General features: G+C 55.7%; 1 protein-coding gene across 16 annotated transcripts in view; it reads left to right on the plus strand.

Moving 5' to 3' along the window:
• Window positions 1–17,691, plus strand: part of DYSF (dysferlin) — a 231,439-nt gene that overhangs the window by 92,552 nt on the left and 121,196 nt on the right. For 8 of the 16 annotated variants that reach the window (XM_021924954.2, XM_021924956.2, XM_021924961.2 and 5 more), the window contains 7 exons: window positions 3,743–3,784; window positions 5,443–5,558; window positions 6,011–6,124; window positions 7,437–7,614; window positions 8,224–8,348; window positions 10,391–10,497; window positions 15,955–16,147. In XM_021924954.2, coding sequence (XP_021780646.2) covers window positions 3,743–3,784; window positions 5,443–5,558; window positions 6,011–6,124; window positions 7,437–7,614; window positions 8,224–8,348; window positions 10,391–10,497; window positions 15,955–16,147 — 875 coding nt within the window. The remainder of the gene's footprint in view (window positions 1–3,742; window positions 3,785–5,442; window positions 5,559–6,010; window positions 6,125–7,436; window positions 7,615–8,223; window positions 8,349–10,390; window positions 10,498–15,954; window positions 16,148–17,691) is intronic. The other 8 variants (XM_021924952.2, XM_021924957.2, XM_021924959.2 and 5 more) reach the window with 1 other exon arrangement.

A 17,691-nucleotide genomic window follows, 5' to 3' on the forward strand; every position in this document is an offset into this window, starting at 1 on the left:
GGGGCAGACACTGGTGGAGGCACAGTGGGGCATTTCTGACTGTTTTCCGACAGTCGTGTTTCACGAGGCTGCAGCGGTGCTTGTCGCCAGCCCCCTGACGGAGAGTTCGCATCCTCCGACCTACCTTCATTTCTATGCTGTGTGAGCCCTCACTTTTCTCTGTGTCCGCAAGAGTGTGTTGGTGGGAAGGCGAGAAAGATGTTTTGTGGTCACTAGATGGCGCTCAGGTCACAGGCAACCCAGCGTGCTTCGGAAGGCATTCAAAGTTGGGCCCACCTTCCATCACCGATGGTTCTGGAAATAAATGAGAATCTTCTTGCAACCAGCTAACCGGTTTTGAACATGCAGTTAAATAGCTAGATCTAAGTGGCAGTAAAAGAGTTAAACTTGTGCATCCAACTGGAGCTGTCTTGGATGACTCTCGGACTCTGCCGACCCGTTCCTGCAGAGGTGGGCCCCTTTCTGGGGCCAGGGCCTCTCTCTGGCCTTGAGGTCGGGCCCTTGCCTTGCTCCTGCCAAGCCTCCCTGACCTGCGCGCAGCCCCCTCGGAACGCGTCACTCCAACTTTCCTTCCAGCCCTTTTTTATGTTGTTTCTCCACGTTGTGGGCTTCTAGCCCATTGGGGCGATAGACAACACTTGTATTTCCTCACTGCTCTCAAAGCCCAAATGAAACTGAACTGTAAAAACAAGTTCTTTCTCTGTATTTCCCCGCCTCAGGGTTCACCAGATGATTTGGTTCAACTAGGAGTTTTTGTTTTTGTGTTTTTGTTTTTGTTTCCAGTGAGGACAAGACCTAACACTAACCTCTTAAACACCTCTGCCCACAAGTTTGCCTGGGCACACTAGAGTGTTCCTTGGACCCTGTGCTCTGAAGTATTAAGTAAGAATTTTGTTTTTTAAAAAAGAGTGCTTTCCTTAGAAGCTGCAGGTCTTTTGAAAGGTAATAGGCACATGAGCTCTGTGAAATGTACACAGATTCTTTCATAACTTTATACATAGGAAACTCATGCTCCATAAATAGCACTTGTATCTTAGTGTTTTCCATAGCTAAGAAATCCAAAGTTAGTCTCCTTTCATCTCTGGAATGTAGATGATGCTGATTTCCCAGCAGTTTTCAGTTTCTCCTCTTGCCTGGCGCAAGTGAGAGTCAGGCAGCCAGCCGCCGTGGGCTTGGGGATGTGCCGAGAGGCAGAGAGAGCTGGCGGGGCAGACTGCAGGTGACGGCCTCAGCTTCTTCATGCACCTCCCAGGGACTGTGTGCAGGGCTGGGACTTGTGGCTCACTGGGCTAGGAGGTCCTGCTCTCTATCTCCTTCAGCTTCCCCCAGGTGAGGCAGCTGAGCTTTGTTGCTCGGGTCACAGAACTGGGAGCATTCATCTGTGTTTTGGACTTCCATAGCCCCGGCTCCCTGGACTGAGGGAAAACACAATAAAATACTTGTGTTTTGGCAGAAGGGTGATGTGGACGAAATAGAGGCTTTGTCTTGGGTGGCTTCACTAGTCACTGTGCCCTTGAACTGTCTGCAGACACAGGGGCGAGAGCCCAGGATGGGCCTTCACACCCAGAGACTGTGATCCGCCCCCAAGTCAGGAGTCATTGACCTAAGACATCAGCAGGGCCATGTCTTATTGCATATTCCCAGTGCCTCCTCCTGCACCTGGTTAGGTTTGCTGAATGAACAAATGAATGAACGAATGTGTGAATTAGGTTGGGTGCAGTGACTCACACCTGTAATCCCAGCACTTTGGGAGGCCGAGGTGGGTGGATCACCTGAGTTCAGGAGTTCGAGACCAGCCTGGTCAACATAGTGAAACCCCATCTCTACTAAAAATATAAAAAATAGCCCAGCATGGTGGTGGGCACCTGTAATCCTAGCTACTTGGGAGGCTGAGGCAGGAGAATCGCTTGAACCCAGGAGGTGGAGGTTGCAGTGAGCCGAGATCATGCCGCTGCGCTCCAGCCTGGGCAACAAGAGTGAGACACTGTCTAAATAAATAAAAAGAAAAAGAAAGAAAGAAAGAAAGAAAGGAAGAAAAGAAAAGAAAGAAAGAAAGAAAGGAAGGAAGAACAGAAAAGAAAGAAAGGGTGAATTAATGAAAAGGTGTGGTTGGGAGGCAGGCTGCTCTGCAGTTACCCACTTGGTCCTCTGAGCCACCAGAGGCATGTGTTGGTCAGATGGTCGATGGGATTAGGGGGACTTCTGCATCTGGGCTGGGCACCAGTCTGCAGCCAGAATTCAAAATCAGTCTGGGTGGGAAGCCAACTTTGCCTCTGTAAGAAGCACATGGGGGTTGGAACTGTGACCTTGGCCTCATTAGCCCAAGATAACAGGCCAGGCCTGTTAGCAATCATTTAGAAGGAGCTTAAAATGGGATCTGTTTCCTTCCGGTGGTCCCTGGCCACTGCTCTCCTTGGGCCTGCAGCTGTGCCTGTGTTGGCCCTCTCGCTGTTGCAGAAATCTCCCCACGAGCAGAGCCCTGGCTTGCCCATGGAAGGAAACCTCTTGCTTTGGAGATGAAGGTGGCCATGAATTATGATTTATGCAGCCCTGGTGTCTGCCGGCTGATGTTTGTAGCTGAGGCCTGGCTGAGGAGGGCCGAGGGGCTGGGCCGGGCCCTCCTTGCTGCCTCTGCCCTGTCCTCACTCCGGACGGCCATGCTGCCTTCTCTCTTCTCCACTCTGTCTCTCTGTGTCTTTGTGCACTCTTCCTTCACAAAGTTTTCCTCAACCCTTGACTTCTGACTGCAGTCACAGGGCTAGGGGAAAAGAAGTGTTTTCTGGAGGACAGCAACAGGTAGAGGTAAACGAGGAAGGGAAGTAATCAGCAAGTTCACCAACCACGTCCCGGGTGGGCACGTGACCTCAGACTGCGTCACACTTTGCTGTTGCAGAAGGAGAATGGGAAGGTCAGATCTGGGAAGAGGCAGAAATCAGAGAGGACAGTGGAGGAAGACCGAGGGGTGTCCGCTTCCTTGGCGGCATTGTGTACCTGCCTAGCAGTGAGGGACAGATTCAGAGTCCATATGTGTGCCAGAGCATTTCCTTCCTTGCTTTTCTTATTTCTAGACATTCCTTACCAACATTTAGGGGCACACCCAAGTGTGTAGCGTGTTCAGCTTGTGGACAGCGTCTGGCTCTGTGCTTCCCTGGAAGCGGCCTGTGTCAGAAGCCAGATGCCAGTGAACATGCAACGTGGAGCCTTCAGGGGTGATTCTGGACACGGCCACTAGGTGGAGATGTTGTGCCTTGAAATGTCCCTGCGCAGCGCGCCTGGTTCCAAGTGCGACCTGCCTGTGGGCTTGGAGTGTGGGGTGTGCCTCGCTTCCTAGCTCTGGCCCTTTTGTGTCTCCCCACCCTTCCGTTGTGTCTGTACTTTGTTCCCCTCACTTATCTGGCTATCATATGGAAAAGCACATTTTCTTTTCTGAATTATTCCTTGAGTGTATTGAATCAAATTTCGGGTCCGGCAAACGGAACACACAGAGTGATGGGCAGGCCAAGTGGGACCCCTAGGGCTCATGGGGTGTTGGAGGCTGCGTCTGGAGGGGCCGTGATGATTTAGTTTATGATAAATTTACAGCTGGGCAGGGGGTGGGGCCTCGGGCTGCATCTGTTTCACAGCCTGGAGCTGTCTTTCCATCTGTCTGTCTGCCAGCTCTTCATCCACAGCCTGTTCATGTAACCGGTACTTCTCCCAGCCATGCCCACCCTAACCCCTATTCCATTTCTTTACGCTTCAGAGGAGACTGCAGGTGCCGTCAAGCCTTCGAAAGCCTCAGACCGTACGTTGCTGTCACCTTGGGGACAACCAGGGGAGCGGGGCCTTGGGTTTCGGTTAGAGCGGCGAGGGTGCTGGAGGCATGGGGGTTTTTGATTTGCCTGAGGTGGGACTGAGGTTCCCCCACAAACGTAAGTCTCTGGACTTACATTTGCTGTCGCCTCTCAGCCTGTGTAGAGCATGTAAATCGTCTGGAATGCTTTAAGGGCCAATTTCCTCCCATTTTCCCCAACCCTTCCTAAATGGGATAGGCTTGGGCCGATGCTCCAGTTAGACCCCTCTGTCTGGTAGTGAGGGGTAGAGGCAGGCATGGGGGTCTGGAGTGGGGCAAGGGGAGTGTGAGGTGTTTCAGGGGCCAGGAGGAGGCCAAGAGGAGTTAAAAACTCTTGGAGTTGAAATCCTCAAGGTAAATCATAATTGAGATGATTAACGCAAATAATTAGTAATGCTCCTGTTAGCCCATCTACCTGGGCCTCCCACCTCTCCTGAAGGCCAGTGCCCTGTCTGTGCTGGGGTCTAGGAGAGGGAAGGTGTTGAAGGAGGTGGGGTGGCCCCTGGCTGAGAGGGGAGGTGAGGCTCCAGCCTTCTGGTCCCTCCCTGTCCTGGCTCCTCCCTCATCCCTAGGGTCTCGGCAGGGGCTGGACTCGCAGTGCATGGCCTTAGGTCTGGCTCAAACACTTCTCTGCTGAGGCCATTTGTTTTGTGCCTACTTTGGCTCATCCTTGTGTGGACTGATTGGGTCGTTCCAGAGGGTTCCCGTCTCTGGCCCTGCTTTCCACCTTTGGTATTTTGGAAACAACCTCTTCCCCATTCCTCTGAAAGGGACAGTGTGGCATTTTAGGGTTTTCAGGGTATGGCCAGTAAAGTCCCATTGGGAAACTCAGTTGTGAGCTGGAAAATGATGTTAGCAAAAGAGAGCCTCCAAAAAAGGATGGAAAGGATGTGGAGAGATTTCCCCTCTTCAGGAGTGTAATTCTCTCCGCTCTGACCTGCTCTGTTAAAAAATGTTCTTTGCACAATGTGTGTGTGTGTGTGTGGAGGAGATTCTGGGATGAGGCAAGGCCATTAGGGCAGGGGGTATGTGCCTGGCGGCTGCCCTAGGGAGAAGGAACGTCTAGCTGGGCTCCATCCCTGGCCTCCTGGGAGACGGTTTCTCTTGTTACCGGGCTCTGGGACCTCTTAGGTCCTCCCCATTGGCTGCAGGGCCTACAGTGCCTATAGAAGCGTAGGATGGAGAGCAGATGCAGGACTTGATGGGGTGGGGCTGGGGAGGGGCACGAGCAGTAGAGGACCTTGAACCCCAACTTTGTGTGCTGGCTGAGTGCATGGGCTTTGAGGTGACACCATTCTGGGCCCTGCCACCTTGTGGTCATGTGTTTCTTTGCATCTCTGAGCCTCAGTTTCCTCATCTATAAAATGAGACTAATAAAAATAATAAAAATATGATTGCATCTCAGCATGATGGTGAGGAGTAAAGAGACTTAGGGGAGGGCACGAGAGCTATCGCTCGTGGCGTTCGTCTTTATACACTGACAGGAGTTGCATCGGGTGCATGTTGGGGGAACTGAGGGTCAGGGGTGGGCTCAGGCTGGAAGGTGGCTGGGTTGAGCATTGGGAAGCCCCAATGGGCCGATCCCTCTGATTGCCACTTGTGTCTCCCAGTGGATGACCACCTGGGCTTCCTCCCCACTTTTGGGCCCTGCTACATCAACCTCTATGGCAGTCCCAGAGAGTTCACGGGCTTCCTGGACCCCTACGCAGAGCTCAACACAGGCAAGGTGAGCCGGCTGGAGCCCTGCTTGGCAAGGGCAGGATGCCAGATGCCCAGGTCCCTCAGGAGCCCAGGCCTGTATGCAGGGTCTTCCAACCCTACCTGGGGGCCCACAACCAGGCAGTCACCCACTCAGGGAATTCTCCTTCTGCCCCTTGACGCTGCCTCTCCCGAGTGCCAGTCTGATCCTTCCATGTTCCCCGCCCTGAAGGACCCAGACCCTGTCTCTCTTTCTTCATCTTTTGTTCTGGGTTGGCATCTGGCACTGTCCATCTGGGTGGCTTGTCATATCCCCCGAACTCTCTGGGCCATGCTTTCCTCATCTGCAGAGAGATGAGGTTGGCTCAGGGACCTCCTGGGTGCCTGGGAGATGAGCTACCTCAGGGCCAGAGGGTGCCCCTTTCCTTCCCCTCCTTCCCTCTGTCTCCCCTGCTCCTGGTGACCTGACCTCCCTGGCAGGGGGAAGGTGTGGCTTATCGTGGCCGGCTTCTGCTTTCCCTGGAGACCAAGCTGGTGGAGCACAGTGAGCAGAAGGTGGAGGACCTTCCTGCGGATGACATCCTCCGGGTGGAGGTGAGGGGCATGGCTCTTGGTGGGAGCTGGGTGTCGGGGCGGGGAAGGGATGGCCACACTGGACTGGCCTTGAGGTGTCATGGCAGAGGGAGGACTCAGCTCTGCCTACATGCATAGTGCCTTTACCTCTCTGGGCCTCAGGTCTCAGCTGTAAAGTGGGAATAAATTAACACTTGCCCCTGCCTCCCTGGAGGGATGATCAGAGGCTCAGAGAAGATAAATGAAAATATTTCAAAAGTCTAGAGTTTGATGCAAAATGAGATGTGATTTTATAATAATAACGTAAGGATAACTATTAAGTCAAATAAGCACTGAACATGTATCAGGCACTGTGCTGCTGACACCTCTGCTGTTACTGACTCCTCCCAACACCATGAGGTGGCTGCTGTTACTATTATTATTCCCATTTTACAGATGAGGAAACAGGCTCAGATATATCAGAGCAACAAATGGTGGAGCTTGGCCTTGTGTCCAGGAGGCAGCTGTGCAGAGTCCGTGTGGTGATTTAAGCTGTTAGACACAGTGGTCAGATGGCTCTGGTTTGAATTCTGGCTGCAGCACTTACAGGCTCCATCAGTTTCCCTATCTGGAATGTGGGGATATATTATACTTAAAGTTATATTATATAGCTTGTAATAATATATTTATAAGATGGTTGTGAGAATTAAGGAAATTAATACACATATGCAGTAAGCACTTACTAAGTGCTAGCTGTTGCTACTGTTTACATTCACCTAATACCCAATTGTCTGACCCCTCTTCTCTCAATCATAGGATTGAGTTCCTGCCCTGTCCCCGCCCTATGCTCAGTGCCTGGAGGGGACAAAGAGACCCTTTCATCCCAGGCACATGACAGTGGCAGTCCGTGTGTCCTGCAGAGCTGGCTGCTGAGGGGGAGACCCTGAGTGGCATGGGGCAGGAGCTCTGGGCAGGCGCCTGGTGGCTTAGAGCCTTTAGCCCCTCTGAATGGCAGAGAAGTTCCAGGTTGCCCCTGTGGGCCCAGTGGGAGACCCCACTCAGCTGATGTGGTGGTACCATCGCTGCTGGTTTGGATTAGGGGCAGCTTGACCTTGGAGGAGCAGCTTTTATTAGGGAAACGTGGCCAGACGCACGCAGATCTGGAATGAGCTTGTTTAGTTAGCAATGAAATCTGGATGCTGTTTCTTTCTTGGGCTACTTGCCACCCGTCAGTCCAGCCAGGAGCTATTGGGTGCCGGCTATGGCCAGGGCCTGCCAGATACATGTCCCCTCCCTAGCCCGGGTGCCTTTCTTTGCTTCTCCTGTGACCCTCTGGCCCACTCTCTGCTCACAGAAGTACCTTAGGAGGCGCAAGTACTCCCTGTTTGCGGCCTTCTACTCGGCCACCATGCTGCAGGATGTGGATGACGCCATCCAGTTTGAGGTCAGCATCGGGAACTATGGGAACAAGTTCGACATGACCTGCCTGCCGCTGGCCTCCACCACTCAGTATAGCCGTGCAGTCTTTGACGGTGAGGCAGTGCTCCTGGCTGGGACCCCGATCACAGGATCATAGAGCAGGGGGCTACACCTTAAATCCTGCCTCCCACGGAAAGCTGCTGGAGGCTATTCAAAGGCCCTGGCCCTGGCCAACCTGTTCCAGCTGTCCCCTTGCTCTCCTCCAGGCGAGGGGCCCTGCTACTAGTGCCCACAGACGCAGCTCCTGGGACCAGCTGTGGTCAGCATTGACCCCGATCCATCCTGCTCATTTCAAGGAGTCTGCCGGCCTTGGTTTGGACATTTTAGGGAGTGTGGCCTTGGGTTTCCCAGGGCAGCTCTAACAACTCCTCAGTTTTGACATGCCCTGGAGCCCTAATGAGAGCTGCAGCTGTCTGCTCAACTCCCACAGAGAGCTCAGGCACCTCTTTCGGACACTGGGCAACACGGGTCACTCTACGTGTGTCCAAGAGAGTTCTTCGAGGGGAAGGGTGAGCAGGTGCCTGTCTCTCTCCCACGTGTGGTCCCCTTCCCAGCTCTGCCAGTCCTAGCCCTGGAGTGCCCAGGAGGCTGGCACTCTTAGCACCCCATCCCACCCGCCCTCCGCTCCTGGCACAGTGCTCAGGCCTGTCTCTCCATTCCAGGGTGCCACTACTACTACCTACCCTGGGGCAACGTGAAACCTGTGGTGGTGCTGTCATCCTACTGGGAGGACATCAGCCATAGAATCGAGACTCAGAACCAGCTGCTTGGGATTGCTGACCGGCTGGTGAGTGAAAACGTGCCCAAAGCTGCACACGCCTGTGCATGCACCTGCTACCCCGCTGCACGGGGCGTCTCAGACCACCATCCACTGGTGCACACAATGACACATGGCTGTGCCTACTAACCTTCGTGGTTGGTGTCCTCGGTGTCTTGGCAGTACCAGGCTTGTGGTCCTGTCCTGTACGCTTGGAAGAGGAGAAAGAGGATGCGAGCAACCTGAGGCAGCTCCAGTGTGCAGTGGGACCCAGGGCAAGGGAGCAGAAAGAAAACCTATGTCACGCAGCAGGGCACGGCCTTGCTCTCGCTCACTTACTCATTACAGGCCTTCGGACTCTTAATGCACGCAAGGGCTTATGCTAGAAACTTCTAGCCAGAAGCTAGAGGCCAGAGGTGAACAAGGAGCTGGCTCTGTCTTCAGGGAGTCAGTTTATTAAAGGAGGGCATAGGCTCACTTGTGCCTCTCATACAGGGCTTTCTAAACTTAGGTACAGGTGACACTCCAGGGGCAGAGAGATGTTGGGCTCAGAGCAGGGAGGGTGGCCAAGGAGCGTCAGGAAGGCATCATAGGCCAGCGAGGGGGCTGTGTCCAGTGCAAGCAGATGGGGGGTGGGAACCCAGCTAGGCCACCATTGCAGGAGCCTGAGGGAGGGTGACCAAGCCCTGGGAAGGAGGTGGCCTCGGGCGGGGGCGGAAATTGCAGGACTTGAGCTACAAGGCCTTGGTGGCCAACTGGATTTGGGGCTGAGGAAGGGCTATAAGGAGGAACTCAGGTGGCTGGGGAATTGGGAAGCTGGGGAGAAGAGCAGAGCATATGAGGTCAGGTTCTGTTTTGGGGGTGAGGAGGGGACATCTGGGGAGGCCCCTACAGATGCTGGATGCTGCAGTCCTGGCACTTGGCCAGAATGGAGGAGAATCACAGGTGGGCGGAGGTGTAGAGGCCAAGGGAGGTGAGGAGGTTGAGTGGGAAGCTGATGGTCCTGGCAGTGGCTCTAGCTCTAGTGTGGATGGGGACAGCTGGTGGGAAAATGCAGGAGACAGGTGCAGGCTCCACTGCAGGAGCATGCTGGGATCAGCAGGTGGAGGGAAGCGGGGCTGGAGAGGCCTGGGCATATCTGTGGGTGGGGAGGTGAGCATGGCTTGAAGGAAAGGTGGACAGAGAAGGGAAGGAGGCCATGGTGGCCCCACCTTCCCAGAGACTGGGCAGTTCTAGGGGAAAGAGGAGACCAGTGAGTGCTGAGATGGGGAGAACGTGGAGTTGATGCCATACAGCTCTAGACTCTGCCTTCTGGGCCAATCACTGGCTCACAGCAAGACTCCAGACTCCAAGAGGGCAGGGACCATGTTCTTTCCAGTTCTATGAGACCGGCAGTCCAAATCCCGAGCACACGTCCTTGCTCAGGAAGGCCGGTGGGTGGGGAGGGGCGTGTGGGGGGCTGAGGGACAGTCCTTGGCCTCTCAGCTCAGGGCTGAGGCCCCATGGAGAGGGCTGGAGAAAAGCTTGGTAAGGGCCTGTTTCCCTGGGAGGCAGCGCAGGGAATGAGCAGCCACGGGAGTTTGAGGAAGGAGGTTCCTGTGATTAGAGGTGGCGGGACTGCTCCTGGGAAGAGGGTGCTCTTAGTCTAAGCCTCATAGGGTGGTAGAATCTGGAAAGGAGAGAGGGTTCCAGGTGGGGAACCAGAGCAGGCTCGGAGAGGGACACTCACCTGTGGGAAGCCAGGCCTGCTTTGAGGGTGGCAGGGAGGAATCAGAAGCCATCAAGTTCTTTCCAAGTCTGCAGAACCCCCACCCCCGCCCCCGAGCTCCTTGTGACTACATGTGAGGCTGGAGTTCCAGGTACGAGACTTTGGATGTATTTGGGTACGGGCAGCCTTGGAAGGTTCTTGAGTCAGGATAGAACCTGGTTTGTTGGGCCTGGGCTCTGCCTTCTTTGCTCTAACTGTTCACTCCTTTTTGGTTCAGTAGCAGTGACAGGGCCTAGGGGCTGGGTCCAGCGTGCACCCTCTGCCCTGTGGTGACACACCTGACCCTTGCCTGCCCCTTCCACAGGAAGCTGGCCTGGAGCAGGTCCACCTGGCCCTGAAGGCGCAGTGCTCCACGGAGGACGTGGACTCACTGGTGGCTCAGATGATGGATGAGCTCATCGCAGGCTGCAGGTAGGGGGGACCTGGCGCCCCTGGTGCCCTCCTCTCCTGGCTCAACTGGGCCTGTTTCGCTGGGAGTGCTCGTGTGTGGCGGTGAGCAATGGCACGTCTCCCAGCCACGCTTGGCCAGCAGTCCAGCCCGTGCTGAGTCCAAAGGTGGTGGAGCCAGCGCAGGAGTTGAAAAGGTGACATTGAGAGCAGGTCATAAATCTCCCTGCAGCAGCGGCAGCTGCGGGCCCGGCGGCCGGCTCACCTGAATGGGGGGCATTGTGTCTCTGATCCCCGACCTCTTATTTCCCTGATGGAATCTCCAGGAGGAGCTGGCTGGGGGGTGGGGTGACGGCGCCCCTCATTCCCTCAAGGCCATGTCGGGGATCATGGTTTCTGTTTAGCCTTCTATTGACACGGCTGATTGTCGACTTCAGGAAAAGAAGGCCCGGGGTGTGGAGGCCCAGCAGAGGGGGGCATCTCACATCTCCTCCACTGCCATGTGGTTTTGGGGGGCCACCCGTGGGTTCTGACCCTTGGTTTTCTCAACTTCAACCTGGCATGAAGAATAACTACTTTATAATATCTTCTAAACAAAGTGCCCGGCCCTTGGGAAAGATTTCATAAATGGTAGCATAATTATTGCTCAGAAGAAGAAATGTCAGGAGACTTAGCTCCTGGTCTCTTTATCTGACTTTGTGACTTTGGGAAGCTTCTCTTCTCTGGACTTTAGTTTTCTCAGCTGTTAAATGGACTTAAATAGTCGCCCCTCTGCTCTCCACGGGATTAATATATGCAAATGTGTGAATATACACAAATGTATTCTATGCCCCCTATACGCCTCATCACCCCTCCCTCAGCATGGCTGTACAGCCCTGCTGAACGCATCAGAGAATTGATAACCATGGCCACTGATGCAGCATCCCTTCTATTGTTTATGGTTCAGTTAGGAAGTATATCTTTATCAAAATATTACCCCAGAGAAATGCTCCCGGCCCAGCGGTGGAATTTCAGACAGGCCATTCACCCATTTCCCCCAACCTTCCTGAAGCCTGGCAGGCTCAGTGCCAGACACCCAGAGCATACTGACAAAGGTACAACTTCAGCCCTCCAGGGATGGTTGGATGCAAAAAATGGGCAGAGGAGGTAAAGTCTGTTAGGAAGTTAGAGGTGCACGGTAGGAGCTCCAAGCAGGTGCATCTCATTCCCACTAACTGAATTCAGGGAAGCTTCCTGGAGAAGGGGATGCCTGTGGTGGACTTTGAGGGAGGAGCAGGAGTTAGCCTTTGGAGAGGGGACTGCCAAGGCAAAAGCACAGAAGCCTGAAATGCCTGCTGCCTCCTGGGTGGGGGAGGTGGCAGGAGAGGCTGTTGCCCAATTGGGTGGCCCCGAGGGTCTCTGCTATTAACCAACCATGAAATCTTATGAAGTAGAAAGTAGGCTGGGTGTGGAGGCTCACAGCTGTAATCCCAGCACTTTGGGAGACTGAGGCGGACAGATCACTTGAGGTCAAGAGTTCAAGACCAGCCTGGCCCCATCTCTACTAAAAATACAAAAATTAGCCATGTGTGGTGGCGGGTGCCTGTAATCCCAGCTACTTGGGAGACTGAGGCAGGAGAATTGCTTGAACCCAGGAGGTGGATGTTGCAGTGAGCTGAGATCACGCCCCTACACTCTAGACTCGGTGACAGAGCAAGACTCTGTCTCAAAAAAAAAAAAAAAGTAAATGACCCTTGTTTTACAGATAGGAAACTGAGGCACAGGGAAGAAGGTTGATTAACTTGCCCAGATTCACACACCTAGTGAGTGGCAGAACCCCCTTGCAGTGCTGCTCTGTAATGGACAGAACTTGATGGGGTGAATGTGGGAGCCACAGGAAGGTTCAGAATGATCCCCTGGTCCCGGCCAGGGTGGCTAGGTGGGCATGGGGGCCGTGCTCTGAGAGGGTCAACAGGAGGAGGAGCCAGTTGAGGGGGAGGTGAGGCCTTCGGGACAGGCTGTGTTGAGGCATCTGTGAGGAAGCTGGCCTGTGGTCTGGAGGTGGGAGGACAGAGTGGGGTTGGAGGGGCGCATACGGGCACGGTCAGCCTGGGGTGGCTGCAGCCATTGGGTGAGTTCCCCAGGGCATCCCCAGGGCCCCAGGCCCTACCTGCAGGATGACTCATAGTGCCACGTTGGCACCACTTTGGGTGAGGTGGGTGGGCCAGGATTCTGGGTTCTACCCGTGGTCCTGCACATGACCCCCGTGTTGTTTGTAGCCTGGCAGGTCTGAGGGGCCTGGGACATCTGAGACCCGTGGGCCCTGAGTCCTTGGCTGCCCTCAGTGACCTCTGCAGGGCTCTGCTCTTGGAGGATCTGCCTAAAAACACTTCTGGCCCCTTTGAGTCACTCTCCCGGGGTTGGACGAGTGGCTGGGCCTCCCAGCAGGGATGCTTGTTCCAGCTCAGGAGCTTGGGAGGAGAGCTGGGTTCCCGTCCTCTTGGGAATGCATAATGGCTGTCTAGGAGAGGAATTCCAGGCAGCAGGAGCAGTTCGCTCAGCTCCACCTGAGGCCACTAGTGCCCCGCACCTCAGCAAGAGGGCTTCCTCCACCCCCTCTCCTGTGTGGGAGCATCCTGTGTGATGCTGAGCACCATCACAGCCGACGTGCAGAGCAGCTGGGCATGGGGGCCTTGAGCGAACTCAGGCCCACAGCTGACCACAGCAGCTCACCCTTTCTCCAGCCAGCCTGGCCCACGTCTCCAGCATCGGTGTTCCTTATTCCATCTCAGCCCTTTTCCTGGCTCATCTTCCGGGAGCCTCCCCTTTCCCCAGCGCCGGTGGTGTCCACTCTGTTCCTCCAGCCCAGCCCTCTCCTCTGATCTCTACACCTATGAACACAATGTGCTGGACATGTCCACGTGGATGTCCTGCCAGCACCTCCGTGCTGCGTCTGGGGCCACACGTGTTGCAGACAGGTTTCATCACCTCCCGGCACTGTCTTCCTGGCTCCCTAGAACCCATGCTGGAAACCTGAGCCAGCTCTGACTGCTCGCCTCCTCTTTCCTCTGCCCCAGCCCTGGTGGCTCTGCCTCACCCATGTCCTTCCTCCTTCCTTCCTCTCCCATCCCTCCTTTAGTATCCCCATCGTCTTCAAGCTGTGTCACGCCTGCCTCCACGTCAGCCCTGTAGTGGCTGCCACTGCATCCAGGAAAAGCCCCTGCTCTCATCCTGGTGGACAGGACTTTCTGTCCCCACCACCTGCCTCATGGAGCCCCTGTACTTCTGAAGCTCTGCGTTGGTTTGTCTGGCCCTCAGCGTCCCCACCCCTCCAGGCTCCCCCTTGCCTCTGTGTCTTTGCACTTGTGCACATGCTGCTCCATCAGCCGGGATGCCCTTCCTGCTCTTTTGGGCCTTACTAACTCCTGCTGGCCCTGCCAGGTGCAGCTCAAAGCCGCTTCCTCCAGGAAGGGATCCTGACTCTGAGGCTGCTCAGGCAGGGATCTGTTTGCATCTTCCTTCTGTGGGCCCCCTGAGAGCAGGGCCAGGTCTCATCTCTGGATGCAGCATCCAGCCCAGGCCCAGGGGAGAGCTGTTGCTCACAAGGAGTGAAATGAATGCCCCGAGGCCAGTTCATCTTTCAGGCTGGACACTGCCCAGGGTACAGGTATCCACCTGGCCCCGCAGAGGCAAGCAGGGACCTTGGGAGCAGCCCAGCCCACTCTGCTCTCAGCCTGCTGAGCCCTGTGCTGGGCCTACCTGCAATTTTCAAGTCAGCCGGCGTTGGCGGGGCCCCTGGCTTTGCTTAGGGCTGGGTGGAGCGCCATCAGCCTCCTCTTCCTGGTCTCCCCTTCTTTCCGTACCCCCTGCCTTGGGCTTTCCTGAGGAGGGAAAGAGCCGAGACAGCACGGAGACAGCTTGTTAGTGGCACTCACAGGTCCTAAATGTTTCTTGGGGAGTCTTGGCTGGGCTGTAGCCTCCATGAAAATCTCCCTTTGGTGGTCTGTACTGCAGCCCCTCCCGACTCCCGACCCAGGCTGGGCGCATAAATCACCCTGGTTGGCTCGGCTCTCCCTATCCCTCTCCAGACCCGCCTGCCCCCGCCCTCAGGCCCACTCAGGCCTGGTTCCCAGGCAGGCCCCAGCCCAGGGCTCCGGCCCAGGCCCCCCCACCCCCGCCCCGCTACCCACGGAGCATGCCGCTCCACCACTGAGGAGCGGCCTGGGGCAGCCCATCCGCGGCACCCTCGGGGCAGTAAATATTATATTACTACAGGGTGTGCAGTACGTGACCTGAGACAGGCCCCGGGGCTTAAGTTTCCCGAGATGGAGTTTGCGTACTGCTCCCCCCACCCTAAAAATTCAATTAAAAAAAATAACAGGAAAAATGTAGTGCGCCGAGGGCCTGCCAGAGTGGTGTATCTGGCGGCGGCGGTGCCGCTGCGCTCCGGCGGTAATTGGTTCTGCATAGCTCGGGGAAATTGGCAGAAAAATAAATCAGCCGGGAGCCGGGAGTCAGACGCTGCGGGGAGGGGAGGTGGGGGGGCTGCAAGTGGTGGGAGCAGACCTGGTGGAGCGGGTTTGACTAATGTCCTGTTTGGGAGTCAAGGGGGTGGGGTGGGGGCAGGGCAGCCCCCATACCCTCAATCAGGGAAAATGGAGAGGGGTCCTGCTTGGTTAGAGAGTGCACAGACCGCCCAGTCGCATTTCTGCATGGCGCTTGTGTGGGTACCGACCCCTGGGCTTGGAATGGCGAGGAGGAGCCATATGAAGGACTTTTAGGGTGCCTCTGTGGGATGGGGGAGGTCAGAGTTCTTTGCCTCTAAACAGGATTGAGCTTAAACCTGACTTCCTACCTCTTAGGGCTCAGGGCTGTGTTTCTGGCATTGCATGTACCCCCCACCTCCTCTCCAAAGGCTTCCCAAAACAGAGGGTTCTGGGAAGGGTTCTGTCGTGGCTCCCCATCCCACCTCAGGTGGATACATCTGAGCTGCTGGCCTCCCTGCAGTGCCTGCAGTGGCTTTTCAGGGGTTCCTAAATTTTTTCCTTGAAGAATGCGGACACACAGCACAGAGCGGGCTTGTTTCAGAGCAGGCACTCAGCGCTGGGGCCTCTACTCTAGGAGGATCCAGGGGGCAGGAGCGGGACCCCCTGGGCCCTCTGAGAGCCTGTAGTCAGTGGGGCAGAGGGGAACATATGTGCAAAAGAACTCACCGGACTGGAGTTGAGGACAGATTCCAAACTGGCAGTCCTGGAATCGGGGGCTGGGGACTCCACATCAGGAGGCATGTAGGCTGACATGGGTGAGGAAGGCTTCCTGGAGGAGGTGAGGATGGAGCACATCACACAGAGATGGCTGTGCTTGTGGAGCCAGCTGGAGAAGGCACCCAGCAGGCAGGCAGAGGGGGTGGGGCCTGCTGTGAGAACCCCAACACATGTGCATGCCTGGACCTGGGGGAGCCCTGGGCTCATCAGGCACACTCCATCTGTCTGTCCCTCACAGCCAGCCTCTGGGTGATATCCATGAGATACCCTCTGCCACCCACCTGGACGAGTACCTGTACCGGCTGCGCACCCGTCACCTGAGCCAAATCACGGAGGCTGCCCTGGCCCTGAAGCTTGGCCACAGTGAGCTCCCTGCTGCTCTGGATCAGGCTGAGGACTGGCTCCTGCGTCTGCGTGCCCTCACTGAGGAGGTAATTAAGCCTGCGGGTACCTTTCTTCTTCTGCTCTCCTGCTGCCTGGAACATCAGAACTGGCAGGCTCAAGGGGAATGTCTGGATTATTACCCACCCTGGTTCCATTGCTGGGTGACCTTGGGCAGGTGACTTAACCTCTCTGAACCTCAATGGACCAATTTGTAGAAGGAAGAGAGAGGGTGTGATGGGATACTGGGTGTTATGGGCCTGGCACAGAACCTGGCACACAATAGGTAACTAATAAATGCCCTCTGCTTGCCAAAGTATGTCAGAGACAGAGCTGGAACCAGAATCCAGGTGCCTGGTTCTAGGTTCAGTGCCAGGGCCTGCTTCTCCAGGTTCCCGACTCCTTCTTCCTGCCAGCCAGTGCCTGTCTGCACCTGGCCAACAACCTCCCCTGCCTGGACCCTCTGTTTCCTGTTGTCCTGGATGCCTCTGAGCCCCAGGTGCAAGAAGGCTACATTTTCAGTAACTCTGAGCTTTGCTGTATCTGATCAGAGAGGACCGGCTCTGGTTTGTCTTTGGGGAACTATTTCCCCACCTGCAGAACCTCCCCCTGAGGTCTGTGTGGCCAGATGCACCCACCCCGTTCCCTGGCAAACAGGCAGGTCAGGGATTTGTCTGGAATGAGAAGGGTCTGCTCACAAGTGGTGGGCAGACATCGCTGCTGCCTGCTCTGACCAGACTCATGTGGGACTCCCAGGCAGGAGGTAGGGGCTCTCCCCAGGAGTGTGAGAAGGGCAGGGCCAGGAGAGGGGCTACTGGAGGAAGCTGTGGAAGGGGAGAGGGAGGCTGCTTAGGAAGGGATGTGGGTCCCTGGAGTCAGCAGGGCCTATAGGCACAGGCTGGTTCCCTGGCGGACACTGTGTTGCTCAGCTGTGGACCAACCGCTCACAGTGGCAGCAGAACAACCCCTCAGGCTGGTCATGGGCTGCTCTCTGTAATCTCAGCCCAGACTGACCCCTGAACTCTAAGCATCAATTGTGATATGACTGGAAGGGGTTAAGGTCCAACAGTGCTGTTACTGTAAGGGCCCCGTGGAGAGAGCCCTTCTCAAACTTGCATGTGCATCAGAATCCCTTGGAGGGCTTGTGAAAAGCAGGTTAGGGCCCACCCTTCGAGTTCCTGGCCCTCATGGAACTGGGGCAGAGCCTGAAAATATGCATTTCTAACAAGTTCCCAGAAGCTGCTGCTGCTGTGGGCGCCACACTTTGAGAACCCCTGGTTTAGTGGCTAGGAACGCATATTTGGAGTCAGAAAAACCTGCATTGGTTCCTAAGCTTTCGAAGCCTGAATTTCCTCACCTGTCAAATGGGGCTGCCTGTCTTGCCTCCTGGGCTCGCTGTTGGGGTTCAGTGAAGTGATGCATGGGCATGCTTCACCTGTGCTGCAGGAGCATCTGCTCAGCAGGAGCCCTGGGTGGAGACCTGGCCCCACTTGGGCTCACTTTGCTCACCACCCTTGGAAACAAATGGACCCTTACCCAATCAGCCTGCTCGCCAGAGTGTGCAGCTGGGAGCAGTTGTCAATCATGCTGGAGG

Source organism: Papio anubis, chromosome 14 (genome assembly GCF_008728515.1).
Source record: "Papio anubis isolate 15944 chromosome 14, Panubis1.0, whole genome shotgun sequence".
In the NCBI taxonomy this organism is placed as follows: Eukaryota; Metazoa; Chordata; class Mammalia; order Primates; family Cercopithecidae; genus Papio; species Papio anubis.